Raw genomic sequence first — 23,219 nt, 5'->3', positions numbered from 1 at the left:
TGTTTTATAATTTGAGAGCACAAATAACCAGCTACAGTGAAGAAATATTATGGTACAGATTATCTGCCAAAATGGAGAAAACAAATCAATGTAGCAAAAATATGAGGTAGACACACTCTTTTTGCTTTATTGGGCCACGGACCTGTAGCGTGGGCCTTGAGTTTGATACCCGTACTCGAATTGTTCATCGGAGTGAATGTTATTGTAAAGGGTTTCGCTGTGATTGGCTCCCAACAAGCCGTGTATCCTGCCTCTTGCTCAAAGTCAGCTGCCCAGCCGCGACGCAAATGATGACAAGCGCTATAGAAAATCGATAGCTCCATAGCAAAGACATGATGAGCATATTTCCCTATCACACAGTTAAATAAGTTCCTTCTTCTTCTTCTTTTTATTTTTTTATTTCATATTAATTGCCCCTTGGGTTGTGTTAAATATCTATCCATTTTCTATACAGGTTGTCCTCATTAGGGTTGCAGGTGTGCTGGAACCTATCACAGGTGACTTGGTACGAAAGGTGGGGTTCACTCTGAACTGGCTGTTACCATAGGACACATCCATCCATCCATCCATTTTCTTAACCGCTTGTCCTCACAAGAATCGCGGGGGGCGCTAGAGCCTATCCTAGCTGGCTTTGGGCAGTAGGCGGGGCACACCCTGAACTGGTTGCCAGACAATCGCAGCCATAGGACACATATCTTAAAAAAACAAAAACAAAAAAACATTCATACTCACATACTGGACAATTTAAAGTAAAGTATGTGGAGGTAATCCAGAGTACCCGGAAAAAAGCCCACGCACACCTGGAGGAGAAACATGCATAATACAGTATAACACTCTATCTTTGGTGAAATAGCTCAATCTGGCTGACCATAAAAGTTTGTCAAGAAGGTCTTCGGCTGCAAATAGTAAATGTGCCGGTTTTGGCGAAGCGGCTTTTTCCTCTGTTGGCACCCTCTCAGTCCTTGGTGATGCAAAACTCAATTCACTCTGGAAAGTGACTTGAGGCTCCTTGGATTGTTCCTGAACAGTGAAAATCATAATCAATTTTCTTTCATTTGAGGAGTAGTATTTTGGTTCTTCTTCCAGACCTTTGGCAAAGTGGCGACTAAGCCAAATAACCTGCCACTCTGAAATGAGGATCTTGGAATTTACAGTTATTTGGTTGTCTCCCAAACACTTTCCCAACTCCTCATGTGGCAGAAAAAACAAGAAAAAACATAATGGAAGTACTGAAACACAATGCTCGAGAAAGATCGCAAACATGGGAGAGCAGAAAAGAATAACATTCTTTTTTAAATGGAATGCAAAGCGTATTATATATTCAGTATATACACTAAATATTTAATACATATAATATAGCAACCAAGGTATACAATTCAGATGACATAAGTAACGTAGTAGTAGTATCGTAGTCGCCCCAACAATATGAAGATCCTTGGGGTATTTTTTAAAACTGTTTATTTGAACAAAGTAGTACAACAACAAAAAATGGCCATGATCAAATCATCAATTTTCAACATAAATCAACCTAACTGCCAAGGGAACAGTAGTCACCATAGAAATATCAAAATCAAACATAGGCCTAGGCCTAAAATTGTGAAATACGCCCATAGATTTTTGAAACTTTTTCTTGCGGATGAAGAATTTTGCTATAGCTACATAAAATGAGATTTGTAGAAATGTCAGCATTTTTGTTTTGAAAGATGAGTCCAAATGTTATTTTTGATAAAGAAACTGGAAAGATAGGAGTGAACCAAAGATCCTTTCAGAATAGTTGTATTTTTGTTATTCATACCGCTAACCAGATGACGGCGGAAATGAGCTCTCCAGAAAAGAGTTGAAGAAGAAGAAGACGAAGAAGAAGAAAAAAATCTTGGCCGAAGAAGAAATTCCTGACGTCATGTGATTGAGTGACGTCAGACAGGCACCAGTGGAAGGGAGCCTGACAAATCAAGATGGCGTCCCTCGGCAGAAAAGGAAAGATATTTCAAAATATATAAAACATTTCTGACCACAATTCTAATTGAGGCAGCACGTATAAAATAATTAAGTCATATTTGTAAGAGCAAGTCGGAGCAGATACAGGTGAGAGCAATCTTTGTTTGATCGGTTTCGTTTCGGGGCGGTGGCAACAGTGTAAGTCGGGCCACACAGTGGCTTTGGAGACTTCTCCCCAAAGCGTAAGGCATCAGATGTGTAATTCTTCGCCACTTAATTGATATCATCGTCCCCGCTAGAATTTTATTTAGCAGCTGCGACTGCGTACTGACTGCTGATGTTGACGATTTTAGACTGCAGTGGCGAAATGTATGATAGCGTAGCCGGTTGCTAATCAATAACTTCGGTGTTTCAGCTAGTTTGTTGCTGCGAGTCACACTTCGTGATATAAGGCTTAGAAAATTAGATGAAATGTAACAACATTTACTCCGTTTTTATATTGAATCAACAGCAGCATTCCTGCGCTTCAATGGCGATACGTCGTTGAAAGCGCGTTTGTCACTTGTCTATAACTTGCCTTAGCATTAATGTTGTATTTCAAACGAGAACATGATTGTGATGTTTTAGTGGTTATGTAAAGACATTCCTAAAAACTTTTAACTCTCATGAGGATCTTCTATGACTGTTACGATCAGTTGGAACAAGGAATCTTCTAGATCGAAGCTTTGTGTTGTTTACACTGTGCATCAGAGATTTTCGAATGTATTTTTTTTTGTTAAAAGTGTTTTGGGTAGTAACTGTGCAAACTAACTGTAACATGTGTAGCTGCACTTTGGCAAACAATGGCTTCTCTGTTAATTAAGTCGGGAATTGTTGCACAGCATGACCAAATAATGGATTATGTGAGCTAATATTCAAAGCCATGGAAACGTGTAAAGCCAATTGAGAGGGTTGAAAATTTGTGAATTTGAAGAGGGTTTCCATGTGAATTCATGGAAATTAAAGAGTAATTTAAGAGGAAGAGGAAAGAGGAATTTACTAAATTGATGGTTAGTTCTCAATAGGAAACTTAAATATCTGTATTTCATCATATTCTGAATAAAGAATCCAGATTTAATTACATTTGAATTTATATTATTTCTCAGTCACGTACACAGACAATTTCTAGAATCATCATTAACCATACATTTAAGCCAAAGCACCAAACTAATGATTTGAAGTGCTTCCTTGCTGAACCCAACATATAACAGGGACATACATACATTGCAGCCATGTCTGACTGACAGGGTCTTGATGAAAGCAAGTACCAAACCAAGCAAAGCCTATGGGAAAAGGATGGAATCTGGCGGTCATGCCAGCACTTCTTTAACAAGGCTGAACAGTGACAATGAAGGCGATGAGGAAGTGGGCTTGGAGAATGTTGATAAAGGCCAAGAAGAGGCCATTGCTTAAAAGGGTTTTGTGTAAAATTCCGAAGCTTGGCTTAAGGAGCTTGAAGGAAGTTGCTTTTCTAAATGTATTTTGGTTGTTATGTAAAAAAAAAAAAGGGGGGGGGGCGGTAATTTTTAATTTGTTGAGTCTGGGGTATGAGTAATATTTAACTGTTCTTCATTAAATGCAGTGATGGTCAGTAACATTTGAAACTTGAAACTATACTTGCAACTCAAATAAACCTGTTAAGATTGTCATACTTTTAAAGTGTATTCTTTTACATTGATGTTTGCTTATGACAACAAAATATTTGTTTTGAATATGATACCTTTGCATTAAAATCTCTTGTCAATTCTCATTCATCCTTAAAAAAAATGCCCCTTGATAGTTTCCAATTTAGAGTATTTCCAACATTCCCGAGGCTAACTTAACATGGAAATTTACTAGAAACATTATGAGAATGTTACACTCTTTTGCAACCCAAGTGCCACAAAGTATTTTTGCCTTTTTAACTCTCACTTAGTACGGTTAAAAAAACAAACAAACTGGAATTCCTGCTGTTACACAACTTATTTATTGAACCAATCATTAAGATGTGTGTGTTTTCACCCCAGGGTATCTAAATGGCTACAAGGAAGTCTGTATCGGATGCATGTAACAATGGTAAGGATTTGTTTAACTTTTCATATTTGAGGACAAGTTCAATTTTTTAATTCCAATGTCAATTATCTTATGCACATTTTATCTTTTCATTCAGGACCCATCAGCTACCTTGAAGATGTTCCCTTCAAGCTCAATGAAAAGTTTCGCTGTCCTGCCAAGGTGGGGCTACCTGTTGGCTTTTGTCTGCCAGACTGCACTTCTATGTTGGTGGACACCGAGGTATACCATTTCAGCTGCTTTCAAACTACATCTCCTGTAAATTGGTGCAACTATAGAGCCAGAATTTACTCACCTGTCCTTTTCAGGAAGAACATGCTAAAGCAGGATTTTGACATGTATGAAGAGTTCTTTCACACAGCTATTACGGCTTTCAGCATTAGGTCAAATAATTTCTGAGACAAATGCTGTCAACTTAAAAGGGCCATGAGAAATGCGTCTTGTGTTAAATTTCACATGAGACTACCGTAAGGCCTCGATACACCAATCTGACATCGGAAGTCAGGAAGTGTCTGGGCGTCTGAATGCGGTGTCTGATTAATGTACAAAATCACTGTTGGGTAATGTCTGGGGGGCGTTTTCAGCAGATTCAACAGAAGTCTTGCGACTTCTTCCCACTCCCTTTCGAACATGGAAAATCGTTGTTAGGTGCGCTTTTTTGAATTTTGCTTGTTTTGTTGTTATTTTTTATTTTATTCTGTTATTGTTTTTGTTTTGTTTTTACTCTTTTTCATGTTCAAATAAAACTCAAACATGTTGAATCGGCGTCGGACCATTGTGACATTTGGTCATTCTGATTGGCTGTTAGCTAGCGAATCAGCTATCTTACTGGGTAAGAACAGGAAGCGATGGAAAGCCTTTTATAGTTTTACTCATTTCCACATTATCACCCTTCACGTTTGGATGCAATTATAATGTATGTCTGGACAGAAGATTTAGAAGATGAATTCATCACTATGGTTCAAGAGAGACCTACATTGTATTACATTACCGTTAATTTTATGATGAAAGCCAAACTATGCCAATACATGGAGAGACAACTGGATATACCAGGTGATTTACGATACTCTGTAAAGAGCCTGAGGGTATGCTTCGCGTGTGGGTACATCGATTGTGAGTGAAAAAGCTAGCAGTATGCATTGTTTAAGTTTTTTCTATCCTGCCCCCGTAAAGAGCTTTCGAGTTGCCTTTTTCTAACACATATAGATACAGATAGATAGATAGATAGATAGATATCGGTTATTGGTGTCCTTGACTACAAATAATCGGTATCGGTATAAAATACAACAATTTAAGGGCTGGAGTTTGTATTTTTTCAAATTTTGATGCCAATATTTTCCCTTGAATATCTGCTCCAAATATCGGTTATCGGTGTCCTTGATGACAAATAATCGGTATCGGTGTATCTGCCCTGTACGGTGTTCCTTTTACCCTCTCATATTTCCAACCATACATGTTCTGTTTCTGTCATCTCAACAGTATGACTTTTCTCTGGAGGAGCGAAGTGTTCGCTGGGGGTTGGAGCTGGCTGAGGCACGAGCGGCAGAGGCACGAGTAGAAGAGGCCGCAGCGAAACAGGAAGCAGAAAATCAAGAAAGCCTGGCTCAGTCTGAAGACATCAATGGTGGTGGAGGGAAGAAACCCCCATCTGCCGTTGAAGACCACGACCATCACCCACCAGCAATGAACCCAATCCTAGCAGGAATGAGCCATGATGCTATACTCACTCCCCTGCCTGCCCCAAGTTTTGGTCCGAGGAAAATCCAGCCTAGCACACCTCAGTTACATGGTCTCAACCTTGCTGACTTTGAGCGGGAAGAGGACCCATTTGACAAGCTCGAGCTTAAAACCTTGGATGATAAAGAGGAGCTTCGAAACATTCTCCAGAGCCAGCCTCAACCTGCTTCCGTATCCCCTCCGGTTGGGTCCCAGCAAGGGCCAGCTTCACGTGGAAACACCCCATCTCCTCCCACCAACACCAGCCTTCCCGTGAAAGCAGGCTTTGCCCATAAACCCAATGGCTTAGTAGCCTTGATGGATATGGACAGAGTTGGGCAACATGGGAGATCGGGTATGGAAGTGGAGGATCGACCCTGTAACATCCGCTCGCTGTCTTTTCCCAAACTTTCGGATTCTGGGGATCCCGAACCAGCAAGATTCAGCCCCCGGCGGAACCTACCCAATGGCAGCCCCCCGATCAGACCCAAGTCCCAAGTTATTGTTGCCCCTGAGCACCTCGGCTTCTCTAAGGGTGGTGGACCAAAACAGGTGAGCATGAACTGCTTATGGAAGAATACTTTCATCACAGACTTCATTGTTGATCTTCTTATCATACTGATTCCCAGGTAAACTCGGGGACAGGTTCGGCTGGCTTGCCATGTGGAGGAGCCTTGCTTAGCATGACCCCTGGAGAGCGTCAGTGTGTGGAAACCCTTGTGGGCATGGGTTATTCTTATGAGGGTGTTCTTCGGGCTATGCAGCGACAAGGGCAGAATGTAGAGCAGGTGGGACCCACCCGCCCAATCACCACTCACACAATTACGTCTCCCTTCACATTTATGTGCTCCAAATAGAATTGATATGGTCTCTTGTTAAATGTGTGAATAATATACAAGTCGCACACGATATGTATGTTTGGTGACACTGGATGACATCTGATTTTGTCTGTATTAATATATAGCAGATTAGTGAAATAGAATTATTCTATTCTGTATTGGGATACAATTAAAGTCTTACTGCTGTGAAGGTCACATAACCTCCAGTGTAAATTGTTTTTCTCTTCTCACGTTCTTCTAACAGCCCTTGAATTGTGTCACACACAAAAAAAAGCTGCGAAGTGCCCGACCCAAAATTGACCGTTGATGCGCGCAGAATGGGCTCTTTGCATGTATCTCCCCGGGCTTTTCCGGAAAAATCGAGTTAGTCTCCATGCTTTTTATCACATACATCGTCTTTGTAAGTCCTCGAACAGATAAGCAAATTAGACGAAGGCTTTAATGTGTGCCTCTTTTAACATCCAAACATTTGAAGGTCAGTATTCTTCCTGAAGCCCACATGCCACTGAGTGTTGCAAGGGTAGTGGATGTTAACTTTTTATCAGGGTTTATTCAAGTTTTAATGCATGCAGTTTTTCTTGTCACAAGGAACTTTTGAACATGTGCAAAATTTCATGGCGACAAGAAAAGATGTTATGCGACCATTAAAAGTCACCGTTTGCGACCTTGAACGAACCCTGGTTAAAAATCAACATCCGCTACCCTTGCCTACACCCTAAAACCTTGGCCCTTCAGTGGGACCTAATGTTATGGTTACATTAGATATGTAGGATATATGTAGGTTAGTAAATATGTTAATTAGTGATGGAATATGTGTGTGGTAATAATTTTACTCTGAACATGTCCAGTTATTTAAGAATAACTTATCTAACATTATTATTCTTTGTGTATTAAGTTGTTTTTATTGTGTCGACATTGTTAGTGTCAAGTGAAGACAGACGGACAAACAGTGGAAGTGACTGGGCTTTCTTCTTCGGATCCAAGAAGCACAAAAAAGCTCACAGTGTAACTGTAGGGCTGCTTCCAAGTAGCTTTTCCCCATTTTGTTTTGTATTCCGGGTGGGCCTTAAGTTTTCACACATAGGTACCTGAAAAGAAAACCTATACATTATACATGTTCCTGTGTATGGAAACTTATGGCCCAACCTGTATAGAATTGAAGGTTTTGTCATCAGCGCAGGCGAATATTTGTTAGTCAATGTAGTTAAGTTTTCGTTCCAGATTACAGCTGGGAAATCCGTGGTAGTTTAAACTGCCATCGAATTTAGATGCACATTAAAACACAACAATGTTCATGATATTGTTAGTGTTGCTTTTGGAAGAAAAAAAAAATCAGTCTTATAGACGCCGCATACTTTGCTGTTTACTTTATGGATACTTTATGAATACACTGCTGTCATAGTTTGCCAAAGCAGAAGAGGGTAAACCGTATTTTCAGCAACGGATATCACGTCAGGGCGCTACGTGCGGAGAGCCCATTAAGGTACTGTAATAGCCACACATTTGGCAAGGAGCACTATCTATTTAGCATGGATGTCTGCTTGTAACAGAAAAAAATTAATGTTTATTATGCTTAAATATTAGGGGTGCACCGTCCACAATTTTGGCCCATCAATGATCCCCGTTCTTAAGAAAGTCTGACCTGCTGATCCCGACCCCCCCATAACCAACAGCTGTTTTTTTTTGGGAGATCATTGAACAATACATATAAAACAATGCTAACAGTTTGTTCTAACCGCACGTGTAGTTCTCTCAAATAAAAATGAAAATCTTATTGGTCCTCTCTCACAGCAGAAGAGAACAGTGGCTGACTTTTCCAGCAGAGCAAGATCGGTTTTATTTTAGGTGATTGGCTGATCACAACCCCCGCCCCCTCCTCCAATTGATCGGTGAACCCGTATTAAAAATACCTTTCTAATAAATTTCCCCTCAAATTCCATAATTCCCATGGGACGTTTTCAGTTTGGTATTTAGAATTTCCTGGAAAATGTCCACCCTTTTGCAACCCTATATAAGAGTGAATGTGACTAAATATTTGACTTGACCAGTCTGTGATATACTCCGCCTCTCACCCAAAGTCAGCTGGGATTGGCTCCAGCTCATCCAAGACACAAACAAGGACAAGCGGTGTGGGAAATTGTTGGATGGATGGATTTTTGGTTGAAATCTAAATTGTGCAACCGGATTTTGACTCAAGTTGTTCCACTGAAATCTGCCCAATAGTCATGTAAAAATTGCATACATTGCCCTCCGTAATTATTGACACCCATGGTTAAAATGTGTTAAAAGCCTTAAAATGAAAGCAATTTTTTATTGCAGAAGTATACTCTCATACTGAAAAGTACGGAATCAAACAAGCTCCTCCCATGGCCATCTTCGTCCCCACTCCCAGACCTCAACCCCATTGAAAACCCATTTCTTTATGTAGGATTTTTTTTTCTCACTGAATAAGTTAAAATATTGACCCTGTATTATTTATTTAAAAAATGTATATATTAGAAGCTAAAGAACACATCTTAATCTGGCGTGCCATTAATTATGGAGGACAGTGTAAAACTAGCTAATCTGCTGTCACATTCAAAATATTTGTACTCATTGTCCAAGGTACTGGATTATCTCTTTGTCCATGGACGGCTGTGTGAGCGGGGCTTCGATGCAAGTGCAGTGGAGGAGTGTTTAGAGATGTACCAATGCTCAGAAGAAAAGGTTAGTACTTTTTAGACGGTGTGTGGCTGAATTAATAGTTTTCAATGTGAATCTTAAAAAATGCTAAAAAGCGACTGTCAATAACAGTTCCTTCTCTCTCGTCGTCAGGCGTTGCAGTTCCTTGAGCTGATGTCAAGATTTGGTGAAATGGGATTTGAGCGGGAGGCCATCAAGGAGGTGCTGCTGGTCCACAACAACGATCAAGACAAGGCGCTAGAGGAGCTGATGACTCGGGCTGCTGCTAGCTGAGCCAAGCCAACGAAGCAAGCGCTGCAGGGCCTGCTTCCTGTTACCACCTCACACAGCTCTTTTTTTCTGCCCCCCTCACCCCCCTCAATAAGACCATGCCCTGCAACATGTGCTTGCCTTGGCTGTGGATCGGACAACTGTGGGATAGTAGTTGTTTCACTGCTAAACTGTATTGTGTCTCAAGCACCTTAAGTAAGACTGTGTGCCTAGAGTAACAATACTTCACAGCTGTGTTTCTTTCTGATAAAGATGGAGGTTAGGTTCCAGGAACTGGTACTGCTAGGGTATTAAAGACTGGAGAAAGGAGGACCTAAAAGAATTGGGCTGTAGGCTTCATTTGATGCCATTTATATTTGCTTCCACTTGGAAGTGTTGAGGTGACTGTGGGTCAGAATTGGGAGGAGGTTTAAACTCTTGAAACTGCTTAACAGCCAAGCTACCAGCTTCCACTGCTCAGTGCAGAGCTCTTACATGTGGCGGAAAGGATAAGGGGCTTTCTCAAAATTGAAACAAGTACAAAAACAAAGGATAAAAGTCAAAAAGGTACAGTGACCAGACAGAGAAAGAACTGACTCAAGAAGTGCCCTCTCTGTTCCGGTTCACTGTAACTTTTCCTGATTTCATTTGTTTCTTTCTGTTCATTTGGGCACTTTTTCATGTCAGTTTCAATGTTTCACATTATTTGATTTTTGATTTGCATCATCGAGCATTCTTCATTGCAACCCAGAACATTAAGTTGATAATACTGCTCCAGTCTGCACAAAGCAACAGATGGATGGTCTCTTGTATTGATTAAACAGAAAATCTAAACCCTACTGGCATTTACATGTCACACTGCACACTTGTTTAATAATGAACAAGTTATTTAAAATACACTGATACTTTAATTTGAACGTGTAGCGTTTGAGTTCATGTAAGCTATGGTAACAAAAATGACACTCATAACTTACATTTGTTTGCATACTGGAAAAGCGTAGATGGGCGTTGGGGGATGTGTGTTAAGTTTATTTTGCAGCCACATCACAGTGCAATAGAGATGTTTAATGTAACTGTTGACTAGTTTTCAAGTCTTGCTGGAAATTTGGATGGAACTCGGCAAGTTTTGATGTTAGTGGTTTTCTCATTCCATCATTTCATACATCTAATCAAACATGATTTATGGTTGACTTTTTCATATGTTTCGATTAATTTATTCAGATTTGTTGCCAGCACTTAAAGTGTATTGCGAGGTAGCAAGATACTAAAGATGTAAATAGAATGCTTCAACCCCACCCTAAAAAATGTCAGGTAGTAGTAGCAATGAAAAACAATTGCTGTGATATGTAACATCAAGTGAAGGTCAAATCAGTACACGTGTAGAGGAAGTCAACCCAAAAATGGTCTTTACAATAATATGTTGTATGCACACCCACTAGTCTTAACATGACATTCGGATTAACATTGAATTGGTGTAATATGTATTGAGCAGCAAAATTCATCCATTTTTATCCATGTCAGGGGTGGCCACTTTGCCACTTGCTGTCAACTGGGAATGACAGCACAGTTGCTCAGGGCTAAGGTGGCAACCAATCACAGCTCGCCTGTTTTAGTCACGTGACATCCACTCCCCAAAGTTGTGATTTGTTTGTGATGTAATTTTCAATCAAGTGGCAAAATGGCTGAGATGAAAAATAAAATTTGTGGATTTTTCCGCTTTATTTCATATTCCAAAAGTTCAATACGAATCAGAATACCGTGTTTAGACTAGTGGGGCTGCTATTACTGTAAAGAAAATGTTTGGGTTGACTTATCTTTTAAGAAGTGTAGATATTTTTACCTCCATTTATGAGCAAACATTTGTCACTTTTCATTTGCGAACATCACATCAATCTCAATCTTTCTGCGTGTTTCTGTTTGGTTTAAACACATTGCTTATTGCTTTTTGGAAGAATTTTACATGACAAAAATCAGTATGGGCCTAGTTTCCTTACAGCAACTACAGGTAAGCGGCCAAATGGTGACAGGCACAATTTTGCGTCGTTTGGGATGTAGTCTGTTTTGGGGCCTTATCCATCAATGTCTCATGGCGTGTCATAGGCTCGAGTTTAAGGGTTTTTAATCATCCAAAGTATTGTGTTGGTTCTATTGTATCTGGAGACTTATAATAGAACATAAGGTGAATTACTTCTTGAACTGTGGATTATTACAAATGTTCAGTTTCCTCTTCTGTTACTTGGAAGGTCCCAATGATTAAATACACAAATTGTTTCAATAGTCTTCAGTTCCATTGTTATTTCTTGCCAAATGCTTGCACTTCTGTGTCTTGCTTGTCCACGGGAAAGAGAAAGTACTTTAAAGTCAATTTACTACTACTTTTACTATGCATTCATGTGTTTAGATTTCTACATACCGGTATGTGTTTTGCTAGTCAAAGTTGGTTGTCAAAAATGTTTTGCTCTCACCAAATGGTCTGGGAACAGAAAAACGCTGACATCATCGAGATCCTGCTCGCTGGCTCTGGAAGGACAAATTTAAAATGTGGTTCTAAAAAGACAAAATCTGGGCAGATTAGGTTGACATAGCAGCACATAAAGGCTGAAATCTGATTAGACAAAAACATTTTACATTAACATACTACTACTGCCACTACAGTATTTGAAGAAGTACAGCGGAGTAAAATAGCAATTGAATAGACTGTTGGGAATATATTAATAACATTTTATGGAACAAATACTATTATTTAGGTTGTAATTGTAAATGTAGGTCACTGCTTCTGGTGGCCAACAGAGTAGGCCCTGCTGACCTTACAGAATGATTTATGCCTCAACTGTCGCATTAGTAATTACTACGCAATCTTTTTTTCTTCTTCCTTTTTTTCTCCCCTGTTATGTTGGAACCTCATGGGGGGAAAAATATCCATAGGATGATCCATGTCAGTTATTGATCTTTGGGATGTTATCATTTTTCTTCCCCTGAAGATCATTAACAGTGATGTGTTAATGCTAAAATAATTATTTGTATCCATGTACTTTAAAGTTTACCGTTTACAGAAGCCTGTTCAAAATTGATTATATAAAGGTTAATTCAGCTTGAAATACTTTTTTGAAAAATGTTTAATGCCGCGCAAAAGTGACATTCACTTTTACTATACCAACCAACTGAAGGCTCCGAGATTCATGAATGGCCGCGCGCAATCGTCGTGAACGAGCACGTACTATACGGGCGCGTTCACGTGTGACCTTGTTTTTGTTGACGTTTAACGAGTGCGGCTGTGGGCTTAGCCAATGATCTCGTCGTTGCTGACGCGACTCTGCGAAGGGAAAAGATACCACTAAGCTAGCGGCTCAAAAATAAAAAAATTAAAACAAATAAAATAAGCGAGCGATACTATACTTTGCATTGTTTAGTGTCGTAAATATATAGAAAGTTTACGCTAGTAAATTAAATTCCAAGCTACCCTAGACAGCGACAAGGCAACGCATCCCGTATGTAATCGTCCTTGCGTGTCACCGGACGCCGCCAGCAAAGGCCACAAAACAAAATCGTTTATCGACATTATATGATCCAACGTCCAGAGTCAGGTTTACCCTCCATGTGGGTGAGGGAATTGTGTGTGTCAGACTATGGCGAGGAAAACAGTTAGCAGGAAAAGAAAGGCAGGGGAGCCCAAGGATCAACAACAGGTAGGCGGATCTCACTGGTTGATGTTAGCATGCTAACTAGCTTTGTGCTAAATATGATCGAGTAATCTAATCTGTGCCAGGGGGTAAAACCTTTATGACACTGGAACAATTGGTGTCACTAAGACATTCTCCAATCAATGTCCAATGCACTAGAACATGTTTATAACGTGTGTATGTGCATCCGTTAATGTTGCAAACGTTAGCCATATCGCAACGACTGCTAAGGGTAGCTGATCATGCTGCATCCTGATTTTTAGGTTTTTACACGGTCATTCTCTCTAGGAAACAATGACCGTAGTCCCCTTTGGTGCACATTGCTGTACTGTACTTGAATACGATGGTGATTAGATTTGTCTTAAAGCCCGTATTTTTCTTTCAGAATCAATACCGTATATATTACTGTACTGCAAAATACGAGGTGTGTCAGAAAAGTTCCAGGACTGGTGTCACAAAGTGTTCACTTAAGCCAGCCAAAATTAAGACTTTTCCCATTAAATGAGGACAGATGATTAACCAGCATGTCTACCTGAAGAACCTGTAATGTTTGCTTTGTTCGGTGCACGACAAAAGGCGATTATTATGGCAGCACAACGTGCGTGTTCACGATGCCCTGAACATCTGTCAGTTGTTCAAAAGTTGTGCAAAACCAGGGCTCTATTGCGCAACAATGGAGTCCTGGTTTTGCACGATTTTTTTTGTTTATTTTTTGCTCCAGCTCAAGGACATCACCAAGAAGCCCTGTTTTAGACATAGATTACATCAAGATGGGGTTTGACGGTGGAACTGCGTAGCGTCCTGGAAAAAGGAGGATTACAAGGGGAAATAGATATTTTATGACACCAGTTCTGGAACATTTCTGACTCGCCTGGTATTCACACAAATGTGGTCCATTGACTGCAAATGCGCATGTCAAGTTAATTGAACACTCTAAATTGTCTATAGGTGTGATTGTGAGTGTGATTTGCTCCAGCTCACCCACAACCCTAATGAGGACCAGCAGTAAAGAAAATGATTCATCTCCATGTGCCTTTACCATGGACTTGAATGTTGAAGGAGCCACGTTATGTTGTATTTTAGTTTGTGTTCACCTGAAAATGCAAATTTTATTTCTGGTCTCAATTTGTTTTGAAAAACACACAATTTACAAAAGAGTGTTATTTTAATATTCACTTTAAATAGGTCTTTATAAAGAATCATCAACGACTGTGTACTACCTCTTGGTGTACGTAGATGAAATTAAGAGACAAAAACGAGGGACTTTGTCTATTAGTTAATTACTAATTGATTTTTAGGAAAAAGATTATTAATTTATTTTTTCCAATGTTGTCTCAATTTTCTTTCCTTCTTTCTATTAGCTGGGCTGGTGTCAGGCGCCATACAAGCGCAGCCGTGTCTCTTGTTCTTCACGTCATGTGCATTGGTGGCGCAGTCGCCACTCGGTTGTCTGCGCCCTCCGGGGCCGAGAGTTCAGACCTCAGCAGCAGCATGAGTTGCAGCTCCAGCGGAGCCTGCGTGGCTTTGCTGCCGGCAGGCTCCCTGGCATCCTGAAGGAGAGGGAGTTCTCTCTTGGGCGTCTTAACAAAGTATTTGCCTCACAGTGGCTCAACCAACAGCAGGTTGTGTGCGGGACCAAATGTAACACGGTGAGATGTTTTTTCTTTCATAAATGTTATTTTTAGGGGTGTTGAAATTTTTAATCGTAATTAATCGCATTACTTTAACAATTAACCGTTCTAACTGTACAATAAAATGTACAACAATATATATATTTTTTTAAGTGTCATACACTTGTTAACATAAAAGTGGAAAAATATATTAAACTAATAGAATTAAGAATTCATAAAACTATCTATTTTTTTTAATGCACCACATACACTCAGCAACATGCTTGGGTGGCGGGTGGATCGGAGCGTGGGAATATCATTTCCATCGGCTCCGGTTCACCTGCTCCTAATTTTAATGCACCACACACACACACTTGTATATACACTGGGTGGGGTCACATTCACGGTTTAGGGGTAGAGTTCGCCAGTCCGCGAGCTGGCGGACTCAGTAACAGGGGTTAATTTTCACAAAGAACGCTGGGGTGACGACCGGGGCCTTCCCCCGCTGGGCCTGGGGTTCGGGGGTGTCGGCCGCCCTCCGGTGCCCCCATCTCCCCCTTCTGCCCCCGGTGTTCCGTCCTTCCACACGGCGGGGGGTGGGGTGGGCGCGGCTGCCCTCTCCGCTCCGCTGTCCGGCCCCTCTTCGGCGCCGGTGCCTGGGTGCGGGTGGTCCCCGGGGGCTGGGGGTCGGGGGTTGGGGGGCTGCCGGTTGGTCGGGGTGGGGTCGGGGGGGGGGGCGGCTTTGTTGGGGGGGGGCGGTGGTGGGGGTTGCGGGGTGGGGGGGTGCTGGGGGTGGGGGGTGTCTGGGGGATTGGGGGCATGGGGGCGGCTGGGGCTGGGTTGGGGTGGGTGGCGGGGGGTGGATGGGGGGCGGGGGGTGGTGGGGGGGGCGGGGGTTGGGGGCCGGTGGGGTGCCTGGTGGGCTTGCAGTGCCCCGTCCTGCTGCGTTGGGCCGGGGGCGCGGGCCGTGTTGGGGCGGGGGGCGCTCCTGCTCCTGGGTTTGCTCTCCGGCCGGTGGCCCTGGTGGGGCCCGGGGGTCGTCCTTTGGCGCTGCCGCGGCCTGGGGGGCCCTGAGGTGTTGCGCTTGCTCTGTTCCGGCGGGGGTCGACGGCTCCCCTCTTTGGTGGAGATTTTCATGCATGCCAGATCCACCACACCAGCATCTACCGAAACTCAGACACAATCTGTTTCCTCCTCAGGTTATTGAATCGGTGGAGGCTGGTGTCTCGGATCTCACGCGGCTTCGTCTGTCCTTCCTTCCTTTTCTCGGTCTCTCCGTTGGTCTCTTGAGGCCTCCCTGACTTTATGTTTTTTGGATTTGTTGGGGTCTGGATGTTTCTTGGGCTGGGGAGGAGTTCTGGTGGGGGGTGTCTGGTCGGTGCTGGATTTCACCTTCCTTGGTTTTCTTCGGTCCCCTCGGGTCTCCTGGTGTTCGATTTAGGTGAACGGTATAAGATTTTTTTTTTTTCTAATAGGTTTTCTGGTGAGCTAACAAACACACGCACGCACGCACGCACACACACATACTCACCCACACACACAAAAAAAAAAAAAAAAAAGTATGTATGTATGTATGTATATATGTATATATGTATGTATATATGTGTATATATATATATATATATATTTAAAAAAAAAAAAAAAAAAAAAAAAAAAAAAAAAAAGAGCAATGATGATGACATTTCCGAATGAACAATACTGAGCTCTTAAGAAAAAAAAAAAAAAAAAAAAAAAAAAAAAGAATTCATAAAACTGAGTTAAAATTAAAAGGATGTGCTTTACTGTAAAAAACGAGTGTGATATGATTTGTGTTGAGGTCATTTTTTTGCCACTAGATGGCATAATTGTATTTGTAAGACATTGGTAACAGCTCAGTGCATTTTTATTTTCATATTAAGAATCTAATCTTTAACATGAAGTAACTTGTGAAATTCTGCACATTTTAAAATTGTAAAATACAACTTGACCCCAGTCTCCACAAATATATGCATTATTAATAAATTCATTACTTCTAAATTTTGACGTGTCTGCTGCATTGCGACTGGAATTCCCCAGTATAGGCTTTCCAAGTGGGCGGTCATTAATCGTGTGTTAATTTTGACATCTCTAAAATTGTTCCAAGACCCAAAATATTATTTGCTGTTGTTCTGTATCTGTGTAGATTGAATTCTTTTTATAGTAGTCATATTTTTGTTGTTACTATTATTGACACAGAATCCCAATCAGAGTTCCATTTTGATACCATACAATAAATGCATGTAATGTAACGCATTATCGTTGATGATGGGCTCTTTGTATGTAAATCTTTACATAATAGCTGTCTAAGCTGTGTAATCAAATGTTGTCTTTTTTTCCTCTACGTTGCAGCTTTTTGTAACCAATGTCATGACCGGGCAGATAACTCGGATTCCCATGCTCAAGGACAGGGAATGTCATGGTGGAGGCTCTGTGGTAGGGGTGGTGCAGAATTACCACAACACGGCAAGCTCTCATTCTCGGCTCGACCAGCAGGGCTGCGGGATCCATGCTATTGAGATCAACCCCTCAAGAACCCTCCTAGCCACTGGGGGAGACAACCCCAACAGCCTAGCCATCTACAAGCTGCCCACACTGGACCCCGTTTGTGTTGGTGATGTGAGTTGTCCGGTCTTTCTCAACAACACTTAAAACTGTTCAAGTGGGGAAATCTTTCCACATACTCATTGTGGTTGGTGTCACTAAACCGCATTTCTATTCTATGAGCGCACGCAAATCCTTGCTAACAAACAGCATGAGACTTGCTTTGTTTTTTCATGGTAGTCACTTGTTTGTTAGGATGGCCACAATGACTGGATCTTCTCAATAGCATGGATCAGTGACAGGATGGCAGTGTCTGGTGAGTTCTCTGTATGAATGGCTGGTGTTAGGGGTTTTACACAACCTGCACCATAGTGGCTGTTTTGTTCCAGCTTCAAAGGCATGTGAAAAAGTCCTCCCCAAAATGATTACTAAATATGAAACCTAAATTGAAACAAAGATTTTTTTTTTTCCATGTGGAATTTTGCAATCATGCAAAATTCAAACAAATTCCATCATATCATTCTTGTTTTTGGAATGGAGATGTAGTTAGGTCCCATCAATTGCGTAAACAATGTGTCTCTTTATTATCCCTAAAATAATTTGTGATGTGTACCACATTTAGGTTGGTAGTTCATTACTTTACTGATGTACTGTACTTGACACAAGCCTTACGTGTCTTGGTGATATTCCAATTTCTAGGTTCACGAGATGGCTCCATGGGTCTGTGGGAAGTAACAGAAGAAGTAATGAGCCAAGCACAGCACAGTCAGAGTGAGACGGCTATGCCCACCTATGCCCACATCTCGCACCGAGCCCTCAAAGACATCCCAAAGGAGTACACCAACCCATACAACTGTAAAGTCCGTGCTTTGGCCTTCAACAACAACCACAATGTAAGTGTTATCTTTCAGCAGTCATTGTGAATCTTTATGGCTTCTAGGTCTAAAGTCACTCAGATTTCCAAGAATAAGCTCCAATTTATGTTTCCTGGTGTGGATAATTTTCTTTCAGGAGTTGGGTGCTGTATCTTTAGATGGCTTCTTCCACCTATGGAAAGCTGAGCACAGCTTGTGCAAGGCAAGTTCACTGCACTTACTGTTTTTACATTTTGAAATAAGAAAAATGTCTGTATTATACATAGTAGAGCCGGAGTGATTGGGAATTTTTGGGGCTGATACTGATTTTGGGGGATTAAAAAAGCCAATGTATCAGCCGATATATTTGGTGATGACTAGAGCTGCCAATTTATTGAAATTCACTTCCAGAACAATTTGCATTAACGCCAATGACTGGCTTAATTCCATCTCATTTCAGCAGCTAGCAATTCGCTATGGAACTTTGGCTGTGGAATCAAAAGTTGCGTCACACTCACTTGCTTTCTCTTCTACGGTCTTTCCCGCTCGTGCACACACCGTACCAATTGTAGATCACATGATACTACTGCCCAATATTCTGGTAATACTTTGTGTTACTGCCATTATTCCTCACAGCTGATATGAATACTAGCCTGGAAATCCAGATTCACTCGCGGCTTTGCCGAAGAGTGAGTCTGGTCAACCGCCCTATCAGTCGCCTTTCGGAGGCAGCACAAACCTGAGCTAACAGACAGTGGACTGAACCAATAAGCAAAGAGCGCACGTGACGTCAGAAAAGCAACTTGTTAAAAGTATTTTATTTTAATTTTTTGCGGGGATGGAGTAAAAATCCAACATGGTTACTAGCCGAAGAGAGACAGTAGTGAATGATGTCGTTGTTGAATGTCATTGTTGCGGGAAAAACTTGATGACTGAAGAGTGACGTTGCTCACGAAGACGACGTCACGCAAATAGACAAATTTGTTTGGGCCGTCCTGTTTTCGGAAGGAGCCAAATCGCTGTCTTTGGCCGCCTGTCTAGTTTCTTTAAAAAGAAAGTGGGTGTGGCTTGCCAGGCTAATGAATAGCAGGGATCAGGGTTAGCCTCAAGATGTTGGCTTTCAGCTAACGTCAGACGCATCTGCTGGTTTCTGCTGCTTATGAATAAGCAGTTACGCATTACGTCACCGGAACTAGCAGCTTTTAAAGATATTTGTAATATTCAATGTTAAGGCTAGAATGCGGCAGTGCTCATTGATTTCCATAACGAAATACGGACAATCCGTAAGAGTTGAGTTGGCAGCTCTGGATAACCTATTCTGTGTATCTGTTATATACTGTACATGAACACAATTTCTATGATAGCTGAAATTGGATTCAAGACAAAGCATAGCACTACTAATTCACAAAAACGTGTAAGCGGTATCAGGTAGTACATTTGCTATCTGTTGAAAAGTTCCATCTGCAACCACTGAGTATTTGCAAACATCTCAAAAGTAAATGCTGACACAAACATTAACATCAACCCCCCAAATTTTTGGGGCAATATGTTCTATGCAGCCCCACTGGTCTAAATATGGTATTCTGGTTAATATTGCGTAAGTGGAATATGATTTAAGCAGCAAAATCCAGCCGTTTTTATTCATCCCAGGGGCGGACATTTTGCCACTTGCTGTCGACTGAAGATTACATCAATGTTGCTCAGGGCTCAGGCAACAACCAATCACAGCTCACCTGTTTTCTGAAGCTGATCTGTGATTGGTTGTTACCTGAGACCTTAGCAACATTGATGTCATCTTCAGTGGCAAAATGGCCGCCTGCTGAGATGGATAAAAATGGCTGGATTTTGCTTTGTAACTCTTATTCCACAAAAGTAATATTAATCAGAATGTCATGTTTAGACTAGTGAGATCACATATAACATATTATTGTTAAGAAATGTTTAAGGTTTACTTCCACTTTAAAATCTAATTTAGTTTTACTTGTATAGTCTAACTATGTAGCTGTTTTAAAATAATTATGTAAAACATAAAATTACAACTAAATTCATGATTTGGAACCTTTTCAAAAATGATTTTAATAAACACGTTAACTTGTTAAATAACGGTAAATTCTGCCTGGCGTTGTTAAGTGAAGTAGATCTGTTTCTGTTTGGATGCTGTTACTGGGTCTCATTTTGTTATTCTGCATTGCTTCCATGCAGCTTTTGTCTACCAAACTGCCGCACTGCAAAGAGAATGTGTGTCTTGCATATGGGCAGGACTGGTCAGTGTATGCAGCCGGATCTCAGGCCCATGTGTCTTTTTTGGATCCTCGTCAACCGACACAAAGCATAAAATCCGTCAATTCCAGAGAGAGAGGAAGTGGTGAGTGGTCTGGCCTTTCTAAATGGGTCTGTCTCCAGCATCCCTGAAAAAAAAATTATATGGAATGCTCAATATCAAACGGAATATTGTCTGCGCAGGGATCCGTTCGGTGAGTTTTTATGAGCACATCGTGACAGTCGGCACCGGTCAAGGTTCACTTCTCTTCTACGACATCCGCGCTCAGAGATTCCTTGAGAACCCTTTGATATCAACTGGAGGGTACCGGAAGTGTTCTGGAGATGGCATTCTCAAGCTCACAACGGGGAAAGGCTGGCTGGTATATAATCTTTGGCGAGTGATTTGCAACTTGAGTCCCCGTGATCCATGCATTCTTAACCGTCTTTTTTTTTCTTTCCAGAATCATGATGAAACGTGGAGGAGTTATTTCTCAGACCTTCATTCTTTTCCAAACGCCGTGTATACGCACTGCTACGACCACTCCGGCACCAAGCTGTTTGTAGCTGGCGGACCCCTATGTTCTGGCCTCCATGGCAACTACGCAGGATTGTGGAGCTAGCCTTGTCATCCTCGTCCACATTTTTATCCAAACAGTCCCTCCATTCCTCCCATTCCGCAACACCATCGTCTCTGTTGGACTCAGGAGCATGACTTTGCCCCCACCACATCACAATTTTGGTTATTGTTGTATATCTTTGTGACCACATTTTGTCGCCTGTGTTCCTTTCGTCATCCCACCAGTCTATCTTTTTTTTTCTTTTTTTTTCAAATAACACATAACCAATCATTTTCAGAAGCTGCCACTGAGGACCCAAGAGGAGGATTTTAAAACCCTTAGCCAAATCTTTCGTTAACAATGACATACCATTAGCGTATGCCGAGTGGTCTCTTATTGGTTGGGTTTTTATCGTATCTCAGAATTTTGTTTCTGCCACTTCCTCTTTAAGATATTACAAGGTTTTTGTAAAGATGGATCATTCAGTTCGTTTTCTGACTGACTGAATGGCAATATAACAAAATGAGGAGAGGAAAGGGGACTTAAGAATATTGAAGGACCTAACCTGTGTGCAGTTTGACTTTGGATGGCTGAAACATGTTCAGTTCTGGCCCAAAACAATCACAAAAAAACATTTGCTTCAGCGCGGCAAAATGAAGACGGCCTATCCCAATCAAAACAAGACAATTTCTGGAAATATTTGTGGCTGACATCATACAGGAGAAATGTAATGTAGGTTGCTAAATACAATGTTCTCTTGTGATGTAACCCCTTTCTTTCCGACTTTGATTGGAGTGGCATGCACCTGCTGATATAATTTGTTTTATATGTATTTATTTCCCCATTATATCACCCTTAATTTAATGGCTTGAGGGGGATCTAATTTTTGAAGGTGTATTGTCTTTTTCCCAATAATCCTTTGGTTTATGTTGCTGTTCGATCAGACTAGAATGCTTTGCAGTTTTGCACTTTTTTTGTGTTCATATACATCAAGACTGGTGTTAATAGATAATTTACACCAGGGCTGGGCTGGCACAAAAATATCAGGTGTAGCTTTTTTTTTTTCTTCTTTAATTTTTTTTTTTTTTTTAACTTAGATTCCCCCATGCCCATGCCTGCAACCCACTTCACAATCAGGGTTTCATGAAAAAAAAAAAAAAAGCAATCCATGTTGTTTGCTTGCTATGGTGTGAAAATAGTGGAAATAATTGACATTGACTACAAGAATCAAAGTTCTATTCTAAAGACAGATTCTTTAAAAAAAATTGCCCTGGCTACCACGTTGCTCTGCCACTGAATTGGTTCAGTTTCTTGTCTATATTATAAATTCATTAATGGGCTGCTCACTCTAAATGTGGGCTAGTCTCGGCGTAAAATGGAGAAAAAATAATAAATAGCACCACATTGGCCCCCAAAATTGTTGGACCACCAGGCATCTGATCTGCCTTGTATGCCAGATAGCCACCCCAGCCCTGATTTACACACAATTTTTGGTTTTATATGTATAGTTTCCTGTCAAATAGAGCACTTTTTATTGATTTGGTCAACTTGCCTCTAATGCTGAAACTGGTCAGCGACTAGGGAAGAAAAAGTGATAACAGATAACCTTTCTAGAAACATTTTTCAGATGCATTGTTTGTTCTACCCATAATTTTGGTACTACATGCATGTGTCACAGTTGTAAAATGCCATTTTTGTATCAAGGAGTGATCTTTTTCATGTCCTCATTTGGTAGAGGCAGGGTAGGCTTGGGTTTATTTGTTTTGCCTTGCTGAGTCAGGTCTTTCTGTGAAAGACTGCCATAGGCAAATCATTTTTTTTTTTTTTACATGGAACATTTCATGATGACTGATTGAAAAGAGAAACCCCAATTTAATCACCCCCCACAATTTGAACAAATAATCTACACTCGATGTGTATTTTATATAATTGTATATGTGTGAAATACATAAGAACACTTGTATGCATTTTTATGTATATTCCTGAGGAAGTGTGTGGATCGAGGTGTCTACTACAGTGATTTCTTTTTTTAATTTTCTTTTTATAAATACAAACTCATGAATGTTTTTACTCAGACACAATGTGGGGATCTAAGCAAAAACAACACACACAACAGGAAAACAAGTTATTGAATCATAAAAAAGTAAATAAATACAAAATGTAAATTGAAATGCTTGTCATT

General features: G+C 40.9%; 2 protein-coding genes across 3 annotated transcripts; both read left to right on the top strand.

Moving 5' to 3' along the window:
* Positions 1 to 1,897: 1,897 nt before the first annotated feature.
* On the top strand, positions 1,898 to 11,794 carry ubap1 (ubiquitin associated protein 1). Its single transcript, XM_086087725.1, has 7 exons — positions 1,898 to 2,085; positions 3,984 to 4,032; positions 4,127 to 4,251; positions 5,509 to 6,297; positions 6,375 to 6,533; positions 9,189 to 9,290; positions 9,399 to 11,794. The coding sequence occupies exons 2-7, from the start codon at positions 3,993 to 3,995 to the stop codon at positions 9,537 to 9,539; spliced, it is 1,356 nt and encodes a 451-aa protein (XP_085943851.1). The 5' UTR covers positions 1,898 to 2,085; positions 3,984 to 3,992; the 3' UTR covers positions 9,540 to 11,794.
* A 973-nt stretch (positions 11,795 to 12,767) lies between these two features.
* On the top strand, positions 12,768 to 23,208 carry dcaf12 (DDB1 and CUL4 associated factor 12). Of its 2 annotated transcripts, XM_086087954.1 has the most exons (10): positions 12,768 to 13,201; positions 14,557 to 14,844; positions 17,173 to 17,256; positions 17,317 to 17,439; positions 17,620 to 17,680; positions 18,064 to 18,257; positions 18,376 to 18,441; positions 20,421 to 20,583; positions 20,682 to 20,860; positions 20,942 to 23,208. In XM_086087954.1, exons 1-10 carry the CDS (start codon positions 13,142 to 13,144, stop codon positions 21,098 to 21,100), a joined length of 1,377 nt encoding a protein of 458 aa, XP_085944080.1. In that variant the 5' UTR covers positions 12,768 to 13,141; the 3' UTR covers positions 21,101 to 23,208. The 2 variants fall into 2 exon arrangements, with proteins under 2 accessions (XP_085944080.1, XP_085944079.1); XM_086087953.1 differs by having other exon boundaries at positions 12,770 to 13,201; positions 17,173 to 17,439.
* The last annotated feature ends 11 nt before the right edge of the window (positions 23,209 to 23,219 follow it).

This window comes from Leptonotus elevatus, chromosome 10 (assembly GCF_054856555.1).
Source record: "Leptonotus elevatus isolate MCC_2025b chromosome 10, RoL_Lele_1.0, whole genome shotgun sequence".
Lineage (NCBI taxonomy): Eukaryota > Metazoa > Chordata > Actinopteri > Syngnathiformes > Syngnathidae > Leptonotus > Leptonotus elevatus.
The sequence above is the reverse complement of the archived record's forward strand: the minus strand, read 5'-3'. Positions and strand labels throughout refer to the sequence as shown.

Excerpts from the sequence above, each read along its gene's own strand:
- ubap1 (XM_086087725.1), top strand. The coding sequence starts at position 3,993 with ATGGCTACAAGGAAGTCTGTATCGGATGCATGTAACAATG. Across the intron at positions 6,534-9,188 it reads AAGGGCAGAATGTAGAGCAG|GTACTGGATTATCTCTTTGT; the intron begins GTGGGACCCACC and ends TCATTGTCCAAG. Across the intron at positions 9,291-9,398 it reads ACCAATGCTCAGAAGAAAAG|GCGTTGCAGTTCCTTGAGCT; the intron begins GTTAGTACTTTT and ends TCTCGTCGTCAG.
- dcaf12 (XM_086087953.1), top strand. The coding sequence starts at position 13,142 with ATGGCGAGGAAAACAGTTAGCAGGAAAAGAAAGGCAGGGGAGCCCAAG. Across the intron at positions 14,845-17,172 it reads GCGGGACCAAATGTAACACG|CTTTTTGTAACCAATGTCAT; the intron begins GTGAGATGTTTT and ends TCTACGTTGCAG. Across the intron at positions 17,440-17,619 it reads ACCCCGTTTGTGTTGGTGAT|GATGGCCACAATGACTGGAT; the intron begins GTGAGTTGTCCG and ends CTTGTTTGTTAG.